Raw genomic sequence first — 21,756 nt, 5'->3', positions numbered from 1 at the left:
TCTGCTGCTTGTTGATGAAGAGAATTCTAGAGACACTCAACCCTCTGAAAGAAATAAAATTCTCCTCATCTCAACCCCTTATTTTTAACCAGTGACCCCTAATTCTAGGTTCTACAACAAGAGGAAACATCTGCTCCACATCCACCCTGCCAATATCTCCATCTGTCTTTGCTCTTTTGAAGAGCAATTCAATTAGTTCCACATCCCCACTTTTTCCCCATATCTCTGAGGATTAATTCAGTTCACTTTTGAAGGCTACTTTTAAATCTACAGTTAGATTTGTAGATGTAGATGTAGACAGTGCATTCCACATCCTAACCAACCATTGCACAAATCATTTTTTCTTCAGTTTCAATTCTAGTGTTTTTGTCAATCATCTTAAATCTGTGTCTCTGGTTATTGACTGTTCAGCCTCTGGAAACAGTTTATTTAGTCCATCTAAACTTCTTTAATTTAAATGCCTCTACCAAATTTGAACTCAGTTTTTCTGCTTTAGGGAGAAGGATGCCTGTTTCTCCATCCCTATTGACATAACCCGTCCCCGAAACCATTCTTGTAAACCTCTTCTGTAGCCTTGCCCAAGTCTTCTAACCCTTATTAAAGTGGAAAGAAATGAATATAGTACTCCAGCTGAGGCTAAACGTTTTGTATAGGTTTAGCCTAACTTTTTAGCTTTTGGATTCTGTGCTTCCCCATTTGTTAACTGCTCGACCGATTTGATTCCCATCAATGTTGTCAGTATTTTAAAGGCATTTGGAAGCCTATCCCGTGTTTATTAGATCAATATCTATATATACCCTTCTTTTAATTTTCAGGTATCCAAAAATGCAAAACAAGGCACTAAAACCATTGCTTAGACTTTCACAACACCCATTGTAACTAGCCTGTACTTCATTAATGCAGAATTTCAGACATTTCCAAAGTAACTGTTAACTGAGACTCATTGGGATTTCAACAATGAATAACACTTGATCACACTTTATTTTAGTCCCCTTGATAAAATATTATGAAAAATTTGAATAAATTAACTGCAAGGAATTTCAATGACAATTAAACATGTTTAATAAAGTAATGCCACAAGAATGATATTTTTTAAAATGCTGGAAAAGTAACTATTTCATTAGTTAAAGTATTGCTATATTTGTTTTTTAATAGTTGTTGTGAGAACTGTAGGATCTTATGGTTTTTTTGTAAGTTTATTTATTGTCACAAGTAGGCTTACATTAACACTGCAATGAAGTTACTGTGAAAATCCCCTCTTTGCCACATTCCGGTACCTGTTTGGGTACACTGAGGAAGAATTTAGCATGGCAAATGCATGTCTTTTGAACTGTGGGAGGAAACCAGAGCACCCAGAGGAAACCCACATAGACACAAGGAAAAATATGCAGGCTCAGGACAGTGACCTGAGCTAGGAATTGAACCCAGGTCTCAAGACCTGCCTCAAACCCAGGCCTGGGAGGCAGCAGTGCTAACCACTGTGCCACTGAGGGGCTGCTCAATCCATTTATGAGTAACTGGAAATAGGAAGAAGCATTGAGTGCAAAAGTTGCACTAATCTGTCAATTAATTTCAGTATAGTATTACAAAATCTTCTATGTCTCATACTTAAAATGCCTTATTTAATCAAATTACTGATTGATTAAGCTGAGACTTTTGAACACGAAGTCGATAAATGAAACAGCCCGCGTTAAATATTTCCATTTAAATATTGTCACAACCATAGTAAAATGTCTCAAAATGTTTCAAAGTTGATACAGATTTCATATCAAACAAAACTTGACAATTGTTCTTGGATCAGGAATGCAAAGATGGGAGAATCTTTTTCAGTTTATTTGTTGAGATTGCTTGCCCATTTCAGTGACCAGCCGTTTGTAACTGATCTTTCAAAATGGTGGCCCATAGTTTTGATTTCTAGTCCAGAGTGGCAGACTGGATTATAACATGGGCCCACTGCCCTCAGTGCAGAGGCTATCCAGGGCAAAAGCTGCTGAGCGCAGAGGCGGACTGGGCAGAAGGCCTACTTCTGTATTCTGTTGGATTTAATTGCTGAGCATCAAATTCTCCTTTCTCGCTGGCTGCAGGACGGAGAATTCCACCTCTGTTTCTGATTCCAACATCCAGATTGTTAATGAAAGTTGTGAATAGCAGTGGTGCCAGCATTGATCCATGTGAAACACAACTTTCCACATTCTGTCATTCTGAAAAAATACCCTTTATTCCCACTCTCTGGGTGGGATTTTCCAGCCACCTCGTGGCATGTTTTCTGTGGTGTGACAGCAGGCGGCTTGTCAATGACCTGCAGCAAGATCTTTCAGATGTCTACAATGCTTTGCATGGCTTGTCTGTCCCACCACCAGGGAACGCATTTGCAAGGAGTTGCCTTCAGCAGGACCGGAAGATCCTGCTGGTGGGAAAGGCCAGAAGATCTTGCTCTCTGTTTTCTGTCTTGAAGCCAGTTAGCAAGCCATTCTGCCACTTGTCCCTTGACTCCACGTTTTCTGACCTTATTCATTAGTCTATCAGGGGACAACTTATCAAAGATCTTGAACAACTTTAATGTAATCTAATAGTTGTGAGTAATAGGAGGCACCGCAGAAATGGAGAGATACAAATCTCTGAAGACATTAATCCCATGGCTTTACACTGAATCAACCTGATACAGGTCATTTTACCTGGCTATTGGTAGCAAATTATGTACCTAAGCACCAAGTTAGGGCTGTCAAGGATATTTGTTGGTCAGGCCATGCAGTATGATTTACCAATCCAGCTCCGATAAAGTTATAATTTCCATTGTCTCATATATTTGATTCGCACCATTATTAATCTAATATGACCTATTTGCATTTATAGTTTAACTTTTTGATTCCAACAAATCTATGAAATTGTTTCCACTCATAGATGAATAATCTGATATTAATCAAATTAAGAACCATGTATTATTTGGGTGGAACAAGACAATACTGCATTAATTAACATGGCATATTTATTGTGCGCACCTTTGAAAAGCCACGCTTGTTTTCTGATCGCTGTTGTTTAAATTGAAAGCATGTAGTTAAGAAACAATTCCTCTTCCACATGCATAACTGTAAATGATTAATGATAGCCTGTTAATATGAAGCAGCTTCATTAGCATTTGCTCACAACTACCATTACCAGATAAATGCAATAATGGAATCAAACCAGACAGAATCTTGGTTTATACTGGTTATTCGACTTTGGCGCCAGGGAGCACTGATGTAAAAACGTTTTGCAAACATTATTTTTTAAAGCTGCATCATCATTCTTACTTGAGGAGAGGGAGGCGCATGACTTGCCTCACACAGTATGAAAAGGGAAACCTTTTCTCATACAAGCGAATGTATTTTGAGAGCTCATGACAAACTTAATTTCCAGCTAAGTATTCTGAGCCATATGTTTTCAAGACATGTAGCTTGTAAAACTTCAGTTTTTTCACAACCACTTCTTTCGGGTTACTCTATCTCTGAATCAGTTTTTTTGATAAAGTAACAGATAGGGTTGATGCAGGTGGTATATTAGGAACTTTCAAAAGCGCTTGTTGAAGTTGCACAGAATGGATTGATTTGGGAAAAAGAAGTGTGAGGTATTAAAGGACTGGCAGTAACTTAGGTGTGCAGAATGGAATAGGAGGCAGAGTAAGGTGTTTCTTATTGACTGGAGGAAATTATGAGGTAGTGTTATATGTGAGTGACCTGGACTCGGATGTAGACAGCACCATTTCAATGTTTGCTGATGATACAAAGCTTTGCAACTAAGTGAATTGTGATAAAGGCAAAATGTTGCGGATGCTGGAATCTGAAACAAGAACAGAAAATGCTGGAAAATCTCAGCAGGTCTGACGTCATCTATGGAGAGAGAATAGAGCCAACGTTCAAAGCCCTTGAGGGTCATCCAGACTTTATGGGAGGGATTTTCCAGCCCTGGCCCCAAAACCAAAAAGTCTCACCTGAGATCAACGGACCTTTCCATGGTCTGACCTTTCATCCCCCCTCCCCCCGCCCACTCTGATTCCCGTGGTAAAAAGAACAAGAAAATTTGCCCTGAATCCTTGATTCTATTCTCTCTACTGGGTGGGATATGCTCGGTCAGAGATTTAATGGGCTGAATGGCCTCCTTCTGCACTGTAGGGATTCTGAGTCAATGATGTACTACATGCTGAAAGATTCATAGCAACAGGAAAGTGTAAGAAAGGGTATATCAGTGGATGAAAAGTTGCTGGGTGAAAGCTTTGTAATTACAGTCTGTTTTTTCACCAATGACATAGAGGTGACTCATGGGAAAAGATTTCAACAAAATTCAAACCTCTGGAATTTACTCTCATTAGGTTCAGTTCTTTGCTTCCTTCATGACTTTACATTTCCAAGATGATTGAAAAGCTTGCAGGGTTTATGCTTTATGGTAGCATATATGTTGAAGAAGTAGACACTATGTACTCGTATCTAAATGTGTTTGAGCCACTATGTTATGTGTTAATTGCAGCTTGTTTGACATCTGTGAAAAAGAGCTATGTTCAAAGGATCTGGTTGTATCCCTTGGCAACTGAGTTGTGAATAGGCATACAACATCCATAAGATTAAAGGGTTTTTCTGCTTTGAAGATGATCTATATTAAGACTCAGTCAATGAATTTCTATTGAATATTTTTCTGACAAAAATGTTCATATTTGAACTTACTTCTCTGCCTCCCCATGTTCCCATTAATTATGTTCCCTTGAAAATGCCAGAGATTGCCCTGAGAGTAATGAAATAACAGCTAGAGAGTATTGGAATGATCAAATCTCAAATTGTCAGTGGCGTGAATGAGATTTTCAGCAGCAGTTAGGCCGAAGCAGGGAGACAGTGGGCTGGATTGAAACCTCTCGCCACATCAATGGATAATAACAATGTCAGTTGGGTTATTTCTAAATACGGTGGATTCCTTGTTCCTGATTCACGAGGGACGGGTTACGAGGACTTGAAACTTCAATGTACACATAATCGCCTTGTCAAAGGCATGGGTGAAAGTTTCACCAGCAGTTAGGCTGATGCGGGCTGGATTGAGACCGCCCACACCCACCAATGGACCCAGAAGTCACCGGGACTGGGTCCATATCGGTTGGCTTAAACCAACCACATGGTGGCAAGCTCATGAATGGAAGTGGTGCATCATGTGGCAGGGACAGTGAGAAAAGGGCAGCTCTGACATCGGGAAGCCCGTGTCACCCAGTGGCCATGCTGGAGCTTAAAGGGCAACCAGCGCTGAGTAAGAGTTGGAAATCACCTTGCGGGCTTTTTAAGAAGGTTCCACAGTTAGAATCTCCAGCATCTCAATTTATGTTTGCTCCAGCACAAAAAGACACCACAAAGTCCAAGGTGAAGATTCCTCCACCGTCATACAAGGATGGCGCAGCAGTGGTTAGCTTCCCGGCTTGTGTCACTGTCTGTGCAGAGTCTGCACATTCTCCCCGTATCTGCATGGGTTTCCTCCAGGTTCTCCAGTTTCCTCCCACAGTCTGAAAGATGTGCTGGTTAGGTGCATTGTCCATGTTAAATTCTCTCTCTGTGTACCTGAACGGACACCAGAGTGTGGTAACAAGGGGATTTTCATAGTAATTTTATTGCAGTGTCAATGTTAGCTTACTTGTGACACTAATAAGTAAACTGAAACTTAAAGATCATCCGGTGGTATCAACAGGCTCAAGTGAGTTCTGAGATATAGAACATAGAACACTACAGCACAAACAGGCCCTTCGGCCCACAAGTTGCGCCGATCACATCTATACCTACCAAGCCATAGAACTATCTGTAACTTCCAATGCCATTAGATCCCATATACTCATCCAGAAGTCTTTTAAAAGACCCCGGTGAGTTCGCCTCTACCACCACCGACGGCAGCCAATTCCACTCACTCACCACCCTCTGAGTGAAAAACTTTCCCCTAACATCTCCTCTGTACTTGCTTCCCAGCACCTTAAACCTGTGTCCTCTCGTAGCGACCATTTCAGTCCTGGGAAAAAGCCTCTGAGAATCCACCCTATCTATACCTGTCAACATTTTATAAACCTCTATCAGGCCGCCTCTCAACCTTCGTCTCTCCAGGGAGAAGAGACCTAGCTTCCTCAACTTATCTTCATAAGGCATGCCTCCCAATCCAGGCAACATCCTTGTAAATCTCCTCTGCACCCTCTCAATAGCTTCCACATCCTTCCTGTAGTGAGGCAACCAGAACTGCGCACAGTGCTCCAAGTGGGGTCTGACAAGGGTCCTATAAAGTTGCAGCATTGCCTCCCGGCTCCTAAACTCAATCCCTTGATTAATGAAGGCCAGTACACCATACGCCTTCTCGACCACATCCTCCACCTGCGAAGCCGATTTAAGAGTCCTATGGACCCGGACCCCAAGATCCTTCTGCTCTTCAACCCAGCTAAGACTCCTACCCTTGATATTGTACTCCTGCATCCTGTTGGTCCTGCCAAAATGGACCACTACACATTTATCCAAGTTGAAGTCCATCTGCCACTTCTCCGCCCAGTCTTGTATCCTATCTATGTCACGCTGCAACTTCTGACATCCCTCCAGACTATCCACAACACCACCAACCTTTGTATCGTTGGCGAACTTACTAACCCATCCCTCCACTTCCTCATCTAGGTCATTTATGAAAATGACAAACAGCAAGGGTCCTAGAACAGATCCCTGGGGCACTCCACTGGTGACTGACCACCATGCAGAAAAAGACCCATCCACAACCACTCCCTGCCTTCTGTAGGCAAGCCAGTTCTGGATCCACAAGGCCAAAGCCCCTTGGATCCCATGCCCTCTCACCTTCTCAAGAAGTCTTGGGGGACCTTATCAAATGCCTTGCTGAAGTCCATGTAAACCACGTCCACCACTCTTCCTTCGTCAATGTGTTCAGTCGTATTTTCAAAGAACTCAACTAGGCTCGTAAGGCACGACCTGCCCTTGACAAAGCCAAGATGTCACAACGCCAGCCAGCTCCAGTGCTTGAGGTTGAAGAAGATCAAAGTACATAATCGCCATGTTACATAATTCCCTGTTTGATTTGATTTATTATTGTCACATGTATTATCGTACAGTGAAAAGTATTGTTTCTTATTAACTATACAGATAAAGCATATCCTTCATAAGAAGGAAACAAGAGAGTGCAGAATGTAGTGTTACAGTCATTGCAAGGGTGTAGAGAAAAATCAACTTAATGCGAGTTAAGTCCATTCAAAAGTCTGACAGCAGCAGGGAAGAAGCTGTCTTTGACTCAGTTGATACGTGACCTCAGACTTGTGTATTTTTTTCCTGAAGGAAGGAAGTAGAAGAGAGAATGTCTGGGGTGGGTGGGGTCCTTATCTTTAAGTTTCAGTTTATTTATTAGTGTCACAGGTAAGCTTATATTAACATTGCAATGAAATTACTCTGAAAATCCCCTCGTCATCACACTCCGGTGTCTGTTCAGGTACACAGAGGGAGAATTTAACATGGATAATGTACCTAACCAGCACGTCTTTCAGACTGTGGGGGGAAACCGGAGAACCTGGAGGAACCCTATGCAGGCAAGGGGAGAACGTGCAGACTCCGCACAGACAAGCCAGGAAGTGAACCCAGGTCCCCAGCGCTGTGAGGCAGCAGTGCTAACCACTGTGCTGCCGTGCCACCCTTGTGTGATGGTGGAGGAATCTTCACCCTGGACTTTGTGGTGTCTTTTTGTGCTGGAGCAACATAAATTGGCTGTTTTGCCAAGGCAACGAGAAGTATAGACAGAGCCAATGAATGGGAGGCTGATTTGCATGATGGATTGGGCTACATTCACAACCTTTGTGGTTCCTTGCAGCTTGGGCAAAGTAGGAGCCATAGCAAGCTGTGATACAACCAGAAAGAATGCTTTCTATGGTGCGTCTTTAAAAGTTGGTGAGAGTCGTAGCTGACATGCCAAATTTCCTTAGTGTTCTGAGAAAGAAGAGGCGTTAGTGGCCTTTCTTAACTATAATTTTGGCATGGGGGGGGGACCAGGACAGGTTATTGGCAATCTGGACAGCTAAAAACTTGAAGCTCTCGACCCTTTCTACTTCGTCCCCGTTGGTGTAGACAGGGGCATATGGAGCATACATGAGCAGAGAGACTGATGCAACTTGCAATTAATCACTCCATTTCACTTTCCAGCATTCCTGCTTTTATAATGGATGTAAACAGTTCTTTTAAAAAAGACTTAATCCAGTTTTACAACTTGGCAACGTTCCATAAAAGAAATTGTCCTGATTCTAAACTAGCTTTCTGCTTTTTATTTAGGCTTCACCACGGTCCCGCAGAACACAATTACTTGTGCTAATAAACCGTGCTTCCCGGGAGTTCAGTGTTTTGATCGGAAGCCACCTAATGTTGGTTTTGTTTGTGGTCGCTGTCCTGTCGGATTCTTTGGCACTGGGCGAACATGTATGAAGATCCCTCGGCATGGTGAGTTGGATTTTAGCACTGTAAACCCATGAGTACGAGAGTTGAACTCATAGATCTATTAGCAGAAAATGGGAATTTGGCCTGTCGTGTTTATGCCAGCTTTTTGCAAGACCAACTCAGCTAGTCCCACTCTCCTGTTCTTCCTCCATAACTATGTGTTAGGGACTAGATCAGAAACCCCAAGGTATGGTGTGAAGTTAGCCTACATCCTAACTTTTTCATTTTGGCATTAGAGTGAGTATAAGGTGTTTCACTCCAGACATGATTCAATTGACCCACTTGGAAGCTTTTACCAAAAAAACCTTTATTTTTAACACAGTTAACATATAACAAAAAAATTAGCATAACTTTTATCTTAGACATGACAAAACAATTCTTAACAGCAAGCTGTCTCTATTCTACCAATGTAGCAGTATCTCTCATAGACATAAATCCTACTTCAGAACCAGTTAGCACCAAAAAGCAGATTTGCTGCCATGGATGCTAGCTTTTTAATCCCACTGGACAGATACAGAAAGACATCTGCCTTCTGACACCCATAAGTGGTTTTCCCAGGTAGAGCTAACCTCAAACAGCAGAACTTTTGCAAGTCACAGTCTCCAGAGCAACAGAGCTATTTCTGCTCTCCACAGCTCCCACACAATAACTGAATTGGGTTGTCATTGTGAGCCTAGCCCTGCCCAGTCACATGATCTAATCAAGCCTGACTGTGAAAAAAAATCCCAGAGACAAACACTAAAATAACTACACTGCATTAGTCCAGATTAAAACAAGCATTCCTGCCATTTAGACACTGCTGCAGTAACAACAGGGCTGCTGGAAGCAGAGAAAACTGCACTGGTACTTGGAATTGTCTGCTTAAAAAAAATGCACATAAACGTGACTCAAATACATTTCTAAAAGGCACAGTATCGTCAAACCATACAGTTTTCTTTTCTCTTCGGGTGTCTTGAATTCCCATTTGAAAGTTTCAATTGAACCTGTCTCCCTGGTAATGTCAGGCAGTGTTTTTCTAATGTTGCCATTGGTTCTTCCACCATTTACCTTAAATCGATGTCTTCTGTTTCTCAAACCTTAACCCAGCGGTAACAGTTTCTCTCTGTCCACCTTGACCAGGTCCCTCATGATTTTGAACACCTCTATCTAATCTCCTTTCTCTAAGGTCTCATCCCTGCATCCAATCTTATAAATTTTTTCTGCACTCTCTTGAAAGCCTGAGACTAATGGTGGAATTTTCCCGTCGTGTCAGCCACGGGAATCGTAGCGGGCAGGGGTGGACCATGCAAAGGTCTGTTGACCTTGGTTGGTAATTTCCAGCCTTGGGGCAGGCGTGGCTGCAAAATCCAGCACCGAGTGTCCTTGATACTGGGTACACTTTCCGGTCCCATGTAAATAGCCACAGGTGGGACAGAAAATTTGGCAAACTATTTAAAGGTCCATTGACTTTTAATATCTGGTCTCAGGGCAGCTAGTGCCACCATATTACTGCTTTTAGTAACTTTCCTCCACATTTGAAAAAAAACAAAGTTAGGATCTATCAAGCCAGCTTTCACTCGGAGCTTGGAGCTTTTAGGATCGTAGCATTACCATAAACTTATTTACTATACAGTACATAATGCTGCAATCACTCAAAAGAGATTGGATAAATACATATGGGATCACTTATTAAGACATGAGAACACGTATACAGTAGTATAAAGCTTGAAGGCATCAAAGTTATGTGTGTGCATACTTTGCTCAAAACAAAAGTGGAACTAAAATTGGATCATGGTATATTCCTCTGCTAGTGATGTCATGCTACTATCTTTTAAAGGCCTATTACAACAATCACCTCCTTGCTGACCCAACTAAACCCCTGACTGCCCAGCTAACCTCTGCCTATCCCATCCTCCCAGCCAACCCAGCTTCCCCGGATCACCAATTTACTCTGGCCATAGAATTGAAGAATTCCCATAGTGCAGACATTCAGCCCATCGAGCCTGCACTGACGACAATTCCATCCTGGTTCTATCCCTGTAACCCCCCCCCCCCCATATATTCACCCTGTTAGTCCCTTTCACTCTAAGGAGCAATTTAGCATGGCTGATCAACTAGCTGACCTCCACCATACCAACCCCAACCCGACTACCATCTGACTAACTGCCCAAACCCTACCTAACTACACCCCTCCTCCAAGCCAAAAACACCCCTGATCAGCCGACAATCCCTGACTACTTGACTGCAACTCCCAAAATAGCCATGTATCCTTGAACTGACTAGGCTAACACCCCCGCCTCGCCCTGACCACCCCCCCCCCCCAGCCAGACCTGACTACTACCCGACTACCAACCCGACACAGCTGACCACTTGCACATCTCACCCACCAACCCATGTACCCCTCAACCGCCTCACCACATACCCCCTTCACCACTTTACCCACCGACCCCTTATCCACCCCACCATCTACCCATCTCACCTGCCTGCCCACCTACCCCTCTCATACCTCAACCACCAGACCTCATCCACCTCACTACCTACCTACCTGACCACGTACTCCCTCACCTACAAACCATTCATCCATCCATCTCTTCACTCACTCGTTCATCCACTCATCCATTCACTAACATGTATGAAAAAACTGGATCTTTGAGCTTACCAGACAGAATATAGTATCTAAAGCCTTGAAACGTGGGAATGTCCTGTCTAACCCTGACTCTATTGTGCTGCACTGGAGCTCCTCAGAGAGACACTGTGCTCTGAGTTTCTGTGGCACCCGTATTACATGCAGAATTGCCCCGTTACATGGAAACTTCAGGCCCATACTTCATTCGTCTATGCACAAATCTATATCCTTCCGATCCCTGCAGATTCATGAATCAATACCTTTTTTTTTTAAACGGTTTAGCAGTCATTGTTCATTGTTAATCGATATGAGTCTTTCATACGCTCTTTCCTCTGAAAATCAAAATCGTTGCTTTTTTTGAGAAAAATGGATGCAGTATTGAAAAAGGTGCCATACCACCCAGCACCTCCTCAAGAGCAACTAGGAATGGGCAATAAATGCCTGTTTTGTCAGTGAAGCTTACAAGACGAAGTTTAAAAAAAATTGTATTTTGGGTAGAACAGAATCATCAACCAATATCACAGTCATTACTGATCAGTACCCCTGAAGGCTCATCGACCGCTCAACTGTAAAACCTAAATGAAATACAAATGCACTTTAAATAATTGCATCGCATTTTTTTTATGATCTGATACACCTAGATTTAGAAATCTGTAGGTAGGCCTTTGAGTAACAGCAGCTGTACTACAACCCAGTTTGAATCAAAGTGGCACAGTTACAGGTCTGTATCGACTTGGAACTCGCTGCATCCATTAAAACCCCATCCAGAATAGATTGTTTGCAGATGTTTCCCATCTGTGTTTTTAATCCACTTACCGTGGTGACATGATATGTTTTTATTTCCGGATGACACACATTCTTTTTTGTTGTCACTTGCAAAATCCATTGTGGCCCGATGATTTACATTCTCTGCCTTGTATTTTGCGTTCACCGTTCCAGAAGTAAAATAGGGACCCGCTACGCTAAACTGCCCGAAATGGGGTTGCATCAGACTGTGTCAGCGTACTTTGGAATTGTGGATGAAATTACCGTTTTGACAAAAAAAAAATGAGATTGCTTGCTGAGAAAGCAGTCATTTCAAAATCACGTATTGATGCAGTTTTGTCAGTGGATCATTATTCAACAGTAAAAATCGATATTTTCAGTTTTCGCTAAAAGGGAAATAACATTGCTCAAGTTCAAACAGCCCAACTACTCCTATCTGTAACATGTTGTTGTCCAATCACCCGAGGCAAATATACAATGAAACGAGACATGCTTAGGTACAGGGCCCAGACCAATGGGGGGCCTCCTGCACTGGCCTGTGCAATGGACATCCATTCAAAGCCTGAATACTCTGCGTTTACTCATTCCGTCCCACGCGGGACGGGCTCATTCCGTCCCGCACTTGACTGTTGTATATTGATATCATCTGCTGATTCTTCCATCTTGTTGCTCATCGAGCAGGTTTGCAACCCAACCCAGGGCAGGCCAGCAACAGCGAGGCATTCCTGCACTGAACTGCCTCGTTCCGTCCCGCACTTGACTGTTGTGTATTGATCTCATCAACACACTCATCAACAAGTTCCATGTTCGGTCACCTCAAGATTCACCCGTCGTAATATTTGCCTCTTGTCAGAATGACGGTAAAGATGGCCAACTTGGATTTCAATTCAGCAATTATTTATCCAGGCGTGTTTTAACCAGTAAAAAAGCTTCAAATTTTTAAGCGATTACTAATGAAGCAATACTAGAAAAATGTTTTGAAGGAAATCCACTCGAACAACCCACTATTTTCAGGAAATAATAGTTCATTGACATCAATTTCAGCAAGACCTGCCAATGATTGTTCATGATGTGGAGATGTCGGCATTGTGCCTGTGGTAAGCACAGAAAGCAGTCTCACAACACCAGGTTAAAGTCAAACAGGTTTGTTTGGTAGCACAAGCCACAAGGTTTTGGAATGCTGCTCCTTCATCAGGTGAGTGGGAGTCCTGTTCACAACCAGGGCGTATAAAGACACAAACTCAATTTACAAAATAATGGTTGGAATGCGAGTCCGTACACATAATCAAGTCTTAAAGGTACAGACAACGTGAGTGGGGAGAGGGTTAAACACAGGTTAAAGAGATGTGTATTGTCTCCAGACAGGACAGTTAGTGAGATATTGTAAGCCTAGGCAAGTCGTGGGGGTTACAGATAGTGGGACATGAACCCAAGATCCCAGTTGAGGCCGTCCTTGCGTACGGAACTTGGCTATCAGTTTCTGCTCAGTAATTCTGCGTTGTCATGTGTCATGAAGGCCGCCTTGGAGAATGCTTACCTGAAGGTCAGAGGCTGAGGCATGGTATATTGGGGAGACCATGCAGACACTATGACAATGGTTGAATGAAAACCATTTGACAATCACAAGGCAGGAGTGGTCCCTTCCAGTCGGGGAACACTTCAGCAGTCACGGGCATTCAGCCTCTGATCTTCAGGTAAGCATCCACCAAGGCAGCCTTCATGATACACAACAATGCAGAATCGCTGAGCAGAGACTGATAGCCAAATTCCACACACATGAGGATGGCCTCAACCAGGATCTTGTCTGTAACCCCCATGACTTGCCAGGGTTTGCAAAATCTCACTAACTGTCCAGTCTGGAGACAATACACATCTCTGTAACTTGTGCTTAACCATCTCTCCACTCACATTGTCTGTACCTTTAAGACATAATTACCTGTAAAGACTTTCATTCCAACATAATCTTGTAAATTGAATTTGTGTCTTTATATGCCCTGTTTGTGAACAGATGTCCCACTCACCTGATGAAGGGGCAGTGCTCCAATAGCTTCTGGCTTGTGCTACCAAATAAACCTGTTGGGCTCCAATCTGGGGTTGTGAGACTTCTTACAATGATTGTTCAGTCATGTTTCGTAGAAAGTTCAAACCATCCTGAGTAGTCCATGCTTGAATTTCTGAAATGCAATGCCACCAGTTGCATCTCCTATTGAAATCTGGGGCTGGATGGATCTGCCCCAGTTTTGACCTATTTCTCTAGGTCAGTCACCATCTGCCAGGGCCCCAGATTTCCAGGGCGGTCCAAACAACGCAAAGAGAATAGTTGTGACAGAAGTGCAACCTCAAGCAGTCGCTCTCCTACCATTACATGATGTCTTTGAGATACAATGGTAAATTGGGTGGGTGCCAGGAAAGTCTAGACCTCACCCTCCCTCAGTGTCATTTACATACAAGCACAGGAAATGTAACCAGGTGGAACAGGAGTTAGATTTGGTCAGGTCAGTAGCCCTCGGTGCCAGGGTGATTACCATCACTTTTCTCATTTACTACTACTACTGTCCCACTGTCTTTAGACCAGATAGTTTTAACACGCGCAGTCACTGTGAAGGGATTGTGCAAATAGCCTAACACAAATTAACAATTTTTGACAAAACTATGTAGCATAGCTGATGATGGAGCTCAACAATTGTTTTTTTAATGTTCTAATTGGGGATTAAACATTCCACTTCTGAGGAAAAATGAACAAAATCTGTTTATTAAGTAATACAATGGTGAAATTGCAGGGAGGTATGACTAAGAAAGGTAATCTCATGTGTTGTGATCATTATTAACTAGCAGCCAGCCACAGCGCCCTAACAATAATCATTTAAAACCATTTAACCAGCATCAAATGTCAAGGTTTGATGCAGGTGGGAAGTGTTCAGTTTTTGAGCAAATTGGCTGAACTTCGTAGTTTTTACCAACCAGACTGTGCCTTTGTGCTGGTAAAACTCAACTGTGCAAAAACTTGAGGAAGTGGTGGAAGAGGACAGCTGGATGTATGTAAGGAGACAGCAAATGAACCAACACATTATCCCAGGTGAACATAGTCAGTTTATTCCCAGAGCTTTGCAAGAAAATAGGACCAAGGTAAGGCAGGAATATTACTATGAAATATCCACATTACGTGGACTGGAAATTGGAATTGAAATACACTACTGGTACAGACGGTAGTTTGAAAATAGTAGACAGGATTATGTAGTTTACAGTGATGGAAAAGTGAATATATTGCTGGGGATACATTCTGGATCTATGACTGTCTTCATTCCCCAGCCTGTCGCGCTTAAACGACAACAGAGTAGGACACCTGATCGGTTTTCAGTTCCAGATTTGATTCATTGAATTTTGATTTCACCAGCGGCTGTAGTGAGATTTGAACCAGTGTCAGTAGAGCTTTAGCCTGGGCTGCTGAGCCAATGATGTTACCATCACACCATTTTCTCACTCTTAGTGTTATGGTGGATAATTAGAACCAAATCACAAATGGCTTTCGATTTTTTTTTTCAAAAGCGAGAGCAGTGTTGAGTACACGCCTATCTGTGCCATCAGCTTCAAAGCAGGAAGAGCACCCAGATATGTTCAGAGCTGATCAACTAAGGCTTGTAAATGAGACAAAAGCAAATGACTGCAGATGCTGGAATCTGAAACAAAAACAAAAAAACTGTTGAGACCCTCAGCAAGCCTGACTGCATCTGTGGAGAGAGAATAATGGTGGCACAGTGGTTAGCACTGCTGCCTCATAGCACCAGGGACCTGGGTTCACAGTCTGCGTGGAGTTTGCACATTCTCCCAGTATCTGCAGGAGATTCCTTTGGGTGCTCCAGTTTCCTCCCACAGTACAAATGATGTGCGGGTTAGGTTGATTGGCCATGCTGAATTAACCCAAGTGTCGGGGGGATTGGCAGGATAAATATGAGTGGCTATGAAAATAGGGTCTGGGTGGAATTATGGTTGGTGCACACCCGATGGGCCAAATGGTCTCCTTCTGCACTGTAGGGATTCTATGAACCAAAGTTTTGAGTCTTTGTCAGAGCTCTCATAAAACAAGATTTTGTCCACTGGTCATTGCTTGGACACCCCAGGGTTAAAGCGGCTTTATCCTGACCATATGATACAGTAAACCTCAATTTAATGGCTTTTCACAAATAGTCCTGCCAGTGTCTACAATTGCCGGCATGGTGCTGATGGCCACCAGCATTTTCTATGCTTAATATTAAAAATGCAGAACAGCAAAGATTAATTCATTCCTTACATTCTCAAAGAGTGGAATATTAAATGGGGTGATTTGGAAGGTGCAATATATTCATCAACGTTTTTATTCCTGTTCCTCTAGTTTCCCCACAGGTTGCATCAAGATTTCGTCAGCACTGGTTTCCCACTTTGAGACCAAGCAACGGGCCAGTCAGACTGCAGCCAATGGGCCAGAAGACTACTCCTCGCCATGCTCCTGTAGCTAGCAGAGTGACAATGGATAAAGCGGTCACTAAAGCAAAACTCCTTCCAGCTCCCAAGACAGACAAGCCACACACGACTTTGGGTTTATCTTCTTCCATTAGCACTTCCCCACAGGACATTGCCACTGCTATTGCAGGTACTGCAGCCCTAAGCTCTGGAACCATATCTCAGATTGCTGTTCAGCCCAAAGTTCTCCAGAAGACAACCATGTTTTGGAGACCTGCTGTCTCTGCCCTGCGAGCTGTGACAGCGTCTCAAGCAGTGTCCATCAGCCACATCAGTAATGAGTTGGTTCCCACAGAGAAACAGATCACCTGTGCTGACATGCCTTGCTTTAATGGAGTGCCCTGTGAGCCCACACAGTTTGGAAGTTTTAAATGTGGACGATGTCCTTTTGGATACGTTGGTGATGGTGTTACATGCAAAGGTAAATGAATTGATTGCAATTTGCTGCGATCTACGGGAGAGGGTTCATATAGATCACAACTGTGCTTTCCATTATGTAAAATCCACGTATCGCAGAAGTGATTTCAAAAGTGCAGAAATAGTGACCACCTTTCATGACCATATACAACCTTACCCCGGGGATTGTCACCTGTTTGCCTCTACATGAAGACTCTGCTTCTTTAGTACTGGCAGATTGTTTATTCCCTGTTCACACAGCTCCACCACAGATAATTTCTCCCTTGGCCACCATTCCCCCACCCTTTGGAATTCCTTTCCTCTCTCCGTAGCTCAGCTTCTCACTCCCCTCGCAATTATATAAACACCTCCATAATACCTTAATCATTAAGTATGCTTCGCCATCCCAATTCTTCCTTTTTCCACTGTCTCTTTCTACCCACTGGCCACCAGCTTGTGTGATATGACTTGGAAATTGCTGCTCGTATTTGCACACAACCAAGGTATAAAGTCATGAATTTTCTTTTTAAGTTTATTTATTAGTGTCACAAATAAGCAATGAAGTTACTGTGAAAATCCCCTAGTCGCCACACTCCAGCACCTGTTCAGATACACTGAGGGAGAATTGAGCATGGCCAATGCACCTAACCAGCACGTTTTTCGGACTGTGGGAGGAAAGCAAAGGAAACCCATGCAGTAGAACGTGGGGAGAACATGCAAACTCTGCACAGACAGTGACCCAACCCTGGTCCCTGGTGCTGTGAGGTAGCACTGCTAACCATTGTGCATGTGGTGCGTCATTTATTTAAAAAAAACTTAAGAATTTTTTTAAAATGGTTTATAATTAATATAGAATGGATTATGTCATGGCCATTTCCCACCTACACCTAAAATCTCTGTCCACTGTGATCTCTGGCAGATCAAAACTTACAGTATGCAACTTTATCCTCTTCCCCCTTATCCCTTTTTTTATTTATTCATAGGACATGGGTGTCGCTGGCTGTCCAGCATTTATTGCTTATCCCCAGTTGCCCTTGAGAAGGTGGTGGTGAGCTGCCGCCTTGCAGTCCATGTGCTGTGGGTTGACCCACAATGCCGTTAGGGAGGGAATTCCAGGCTTTTGACCCAGCAGCTGTGACGGAAAGCCGATATATTTCCAAGTCAGGGTGGCTTGGAGGGGAACTTGCAGGTGGTGGTGTTCCCATGTATCTACCACCCGTGTCCTTCTAGATGAAAGTGGCCATGGGTTTGGAAGGTGCTGTCTAAGGATCTTTGGTGAATTTTCAGAGTTGTGCTTGCATTTTCTCTGCAGAAAATCCTGCTGAGTCGGAGTTTCTTCATGCCACCTACTATCAGTGACTATTCAGACTAATGTTACAGGAATAACAACCACGCTTGATGTTTAAAAAAAATGGTGGGCCCAACTAACATCTGTGGTATTTATTAGCCATATGCAGGTACCCTTGTGGTAAGAATATGGAATGTGCAGCTCCCAACACATGTCGTTGCAAGCCTGGCTACACCGGGTATAACTGCCACATAGGTATGAACTCAACTTTTCTTCAAAAAGGACCTGTACAAAGTGTCCTTAATTTGAAATATGTCAGTTTGCAATGTTACTGTCTGCCACAGAATGACTGTGGAATATTTTATTGCTGCACTAATTTTGTGTTGGCTTGTCTTTATTAGCAATCTGCCGGCCTGATTGCAAAAACAGAGGAAAATGCATCAAACCAGATGTGTGTGAGTGTCCCCGCGGATACAATGGCCTGACCTGTGAAGATGGTAGGAACCAATTTGTTTCATCTCCTCTCCACCTACAGAAGTGATGTATGTTGTGTGCCTGGCTACTTGTGCATCTGTCAATTTTGCTGCTTGGTAGAGTGGCACAGTGGTTAGCACTGATGCCTAACAGCACCAGGTACCCGGGTTCAATTCTGGCCTTGAGTGCCTGTCTGTGTGGAGTTTGCACATTCTCCCATGTCTCTGTGGGTTTCCTTTGGGTGCTCCAGCTTCCACCTTCAGTCCAAAGATGTGCAGGTTAGGTTGATTGGCCATGCTAAATTGCCCCGAGTGTCCCAAGACATTCAGTTTAGGGGGATTAGTAGGGTAAATATGTGGGAATAGGGGATGGGTGGGATTGTTGTCAAAGCAGGATTGATGGGCCAAATGGCCTCCTTCTGCACTGTAGGAGTTCTATGACCAATACAAAGATTGGTAGGATTCGCAAAAACAGTAATTCAAAGCGTTACTTTAACATTTTCTGCTACCTCCAGCCACCAACTGAGATTTCATGTACGTTTGTCGTAGCTAACACCAGCTACCCATCCACCACAACTCAGTCTTTGTTCCTCTAACCATGAGTGATAACCCATTGTAACTTTGCTTTGCAAGAATAGGAAGAAGCAGTCCAAAATACCCCACCATATTTTGATCAGAAAAGGTTAGCTCCTGGGTGATCTAGATTTTCTTCAGCTGTGATCAACGATTCTAACAAGACCCATTCACTTACCATTGATAATCACACTATTGCACATTGAAGACATGGTTCAGCTATCCAGGGTGGTCTAGGATATCTTACAATAGTTTGGCTAGGATTGTTATATGTAACAATAACAAGACGGAGGATGGCGTGGACAGGGGGGTGGAGTGGGGGAGATGGTCATTCTGAGATACTGCAGCAAACTCAAGAAGATGCAGAGGACTAACCAATCCCCATACATATTTGGGCAATTCTTATGCAGAGTATCTCATACCCTTCAAATCTAACAACCACATTAAAAACCTCAATTTCCCTTCACTAATATTCCACCGAATGATTTCCTTTCTACATAACACACAATGTTTCCATTCATGAAAGTAGCATCCAATATGCCAAATACAGTATCTTCTGTACAGACAATGAGGTGGAATTCTACGCCTCTCCCTCCTCCTCGCACCAGACCTGTTTTTGTCAGGGGGGCATGTCGGCTGGTTAGCCCACCCACCCATGAACTGACCCCCATAATACTCTAGGTGGGCAGATGTCTCCTCGGAGCCTATTGAACGTGGTAATATGCTGCCCGTGCCATAAAGATAATGTTGGCTAAATGGATTTCACTAAGGCATTTGACAAGGACAGACTGGTCAGGAAAGCAAAATAAGAAGTCTCACAATATCAGGTTAAAGTCCAACAGTTTATTTGGCAGCTCTAGCTTTCGGAGCCTCAAGGAGCTTGAAGTTCCGAAAGCTAGTGCTGCCAAATAAACCTGTTTGTTTGTTGTGTATTTATACATCTATGTTAGATATAGAATCCTTACAGTACAGAAGGAGGCCATTTGGCCCATCAAGTCTGTACTGATGAACACAATCTCACCAAGATCCTATTCCCGTAACCCTCATTTATCCTGCTAATCCCCCTGACATTAGGGTCAATTTAACATGGCCAATCAACCTAAGCCACACATATTTGGGCTGTCGGAGGAAACTGGAGCACCCGAAGGAAACCCACACAGACACACAGGGAGAAAGCGCAGACAGAGATCCAAGGCCAGAATTGAACGTGGTGCTGTCAGGCAGTGCTAAGCATTACCTTGCCATGCCGATCTTAAATGTGAGAAGCATGATTGGGGAAACTTGCAGTTGACACTAAAATTGGCCATGTTGTTGACAGTGAAGATGATAGCTGTTGACTCCAGAATGATTTCAATGGTTTGGTTCAGTGGGCAGAGAAGTAGAAGAAATTCAATTTAGAGATGTGTGCGCTAATGCATTTAGCGAGGGCAAACAAGCCTAAGAAATGCAGAGTAAATGGGAAGATATTGAGAGGGGTAGAAGTGTGAGACTGTGGAGTACATGTTGACAGGTCCCTGAAGGAGGCAGCACAGGTGAATATAGTGAAATATTTCCTTTTATTGACGAGGTATTGAATACAAAAATTTGGATGTAATGATGGAACTGTAAAAAAAAACTGGATAGGCCAAAGCTGGGATTTTGTGCACCTAGTCACCACATTACAAAAACAACATAATTGCCTTGGACAGAGTGCAGAGGAGAATTACAAGAATGTTGCTAGGGCTTGAAAATTGCACCTATGAGGAAAAATTGGATAAGCTAGGTTTGTTTTCCTTAAAACAGAGGAAGCTAAGGAGTGACTTAATTGAGGTGTACAAGGTTATGAGGGACCTAGATAGAATAGACAGGAAAGACCCATTTCCCTTGGCTGAGAGGGGAACTGCCAGAACTAGATCTACATCTGATGCGCTATAACCGATAATGCTACAGACCAGGTGCTTGAAGATGGGATTAGAATAAGTGGCAAGTTTCAGTGTGATGACATTTCTATAGTTTTGTAATGTTTGGCATTGCAAGCAGCAGGAGTGGAAAGGCCATTTCTTTGTAACTGACACACGAAAACATTTTGCCTCACCTACCCTCAAGTCCAGCCATCCACCTTCTCATCCCGTGTGTGTGTGTGTGTACACGTGTGTGTGTTATGTGCACACTCATGTGTGTATGCGTGCTAGACCTGAGTTGACCGTTGCTGGAGCAGGCTCAAGGGGCTGACTAGGCTACTCATACTCCTCATTTATACACTTGTACAAGGAGAACTCATTGGTTTCAGATCCCCACTCCACTCCTGATTTTCCTATCAGCAATACCTTCCCCCACATCTGTCACCATTTTAACTTACTCGTGCTCAACATCATCATTCAGTGCACATCAGTCTAGCTTACTCCCTGACCACTGATAAATACTGGTGAGCTAGGAGGAATGGAATATTTGATGGAGTGTGTTGTGAAGTGCGGTTTCTGGCTCTGGTAGTTGAGGAATAAATAACTTCCTGATAATTGGTATCCTCATCACTTCCAGTAGATGAGATAACCTGAGGACTTTATATGTTTTGCAGAACATTTATTGTAGAATACAATAAGAGCAGGAACAGAGAAAGGATGTCGAGTGTGCCATTAATTCTCCATCACTGACACATTCCATGGTCTTCTTTCCCAGGGCAGAATTTTATAATCAACCACAAGTGGACTCACAGGAGGGGAG

The 21,756-nt window shown here is 43.1% G+C and overlaps 1 protein-coding gene across 1 annotated transcript in view; it reads left to right on the top strand.

Moving 5' to 3' along the window:
* Positions 1-21,756, top strand: part of LOC145349754 (von Willebrand factor D and EGF domain-containing protein) — a 251,269-nt gene that overhangs the window by 206,429 nt on the left and 23,084 nt on the right. Inside the window, exons 20-23 of the mRNA XM_080198288.1 lie at positions 8,298-8,462; positions 16,199-16,747; positions 18,170-18,265; positions 18,412-18,507. Coding sequence (XP_080054414.1) covers positions 8,298-8,462; positions 16,199-16,747; positions 18,170-18,265; positions 18,412-18,507 — 906 coding nt within the window. The remainder of the gene's footprint in view (positions 1-8,297; positions 8,463-16,198; positions 16,748-18,169; positions 18,266-18,411; positions 18,508-21,756) is intronic.

This window comes from Carcharhinus amblyrhynchos, chromosome 11 (assembly GCF_965287045.1).
Source record: "Carcharhinus amblyrhynchos chromosome 11, sCarAmb.v2.hapA, whole genome shotgun sequence".
Lineage (NCBI taxonomy): Eukaryota > Metazoa > Chordata > Chondrichthyes > Carcharhiniformes > Carcharhinidae > Carcharhinus > Carcharhinus amblyrhynchos.
The sequence above is the reverse complement of the archived record's forward strand: the minus strand, read 5'-3'. Positions and strand labels throughout refer to the sequence as shown.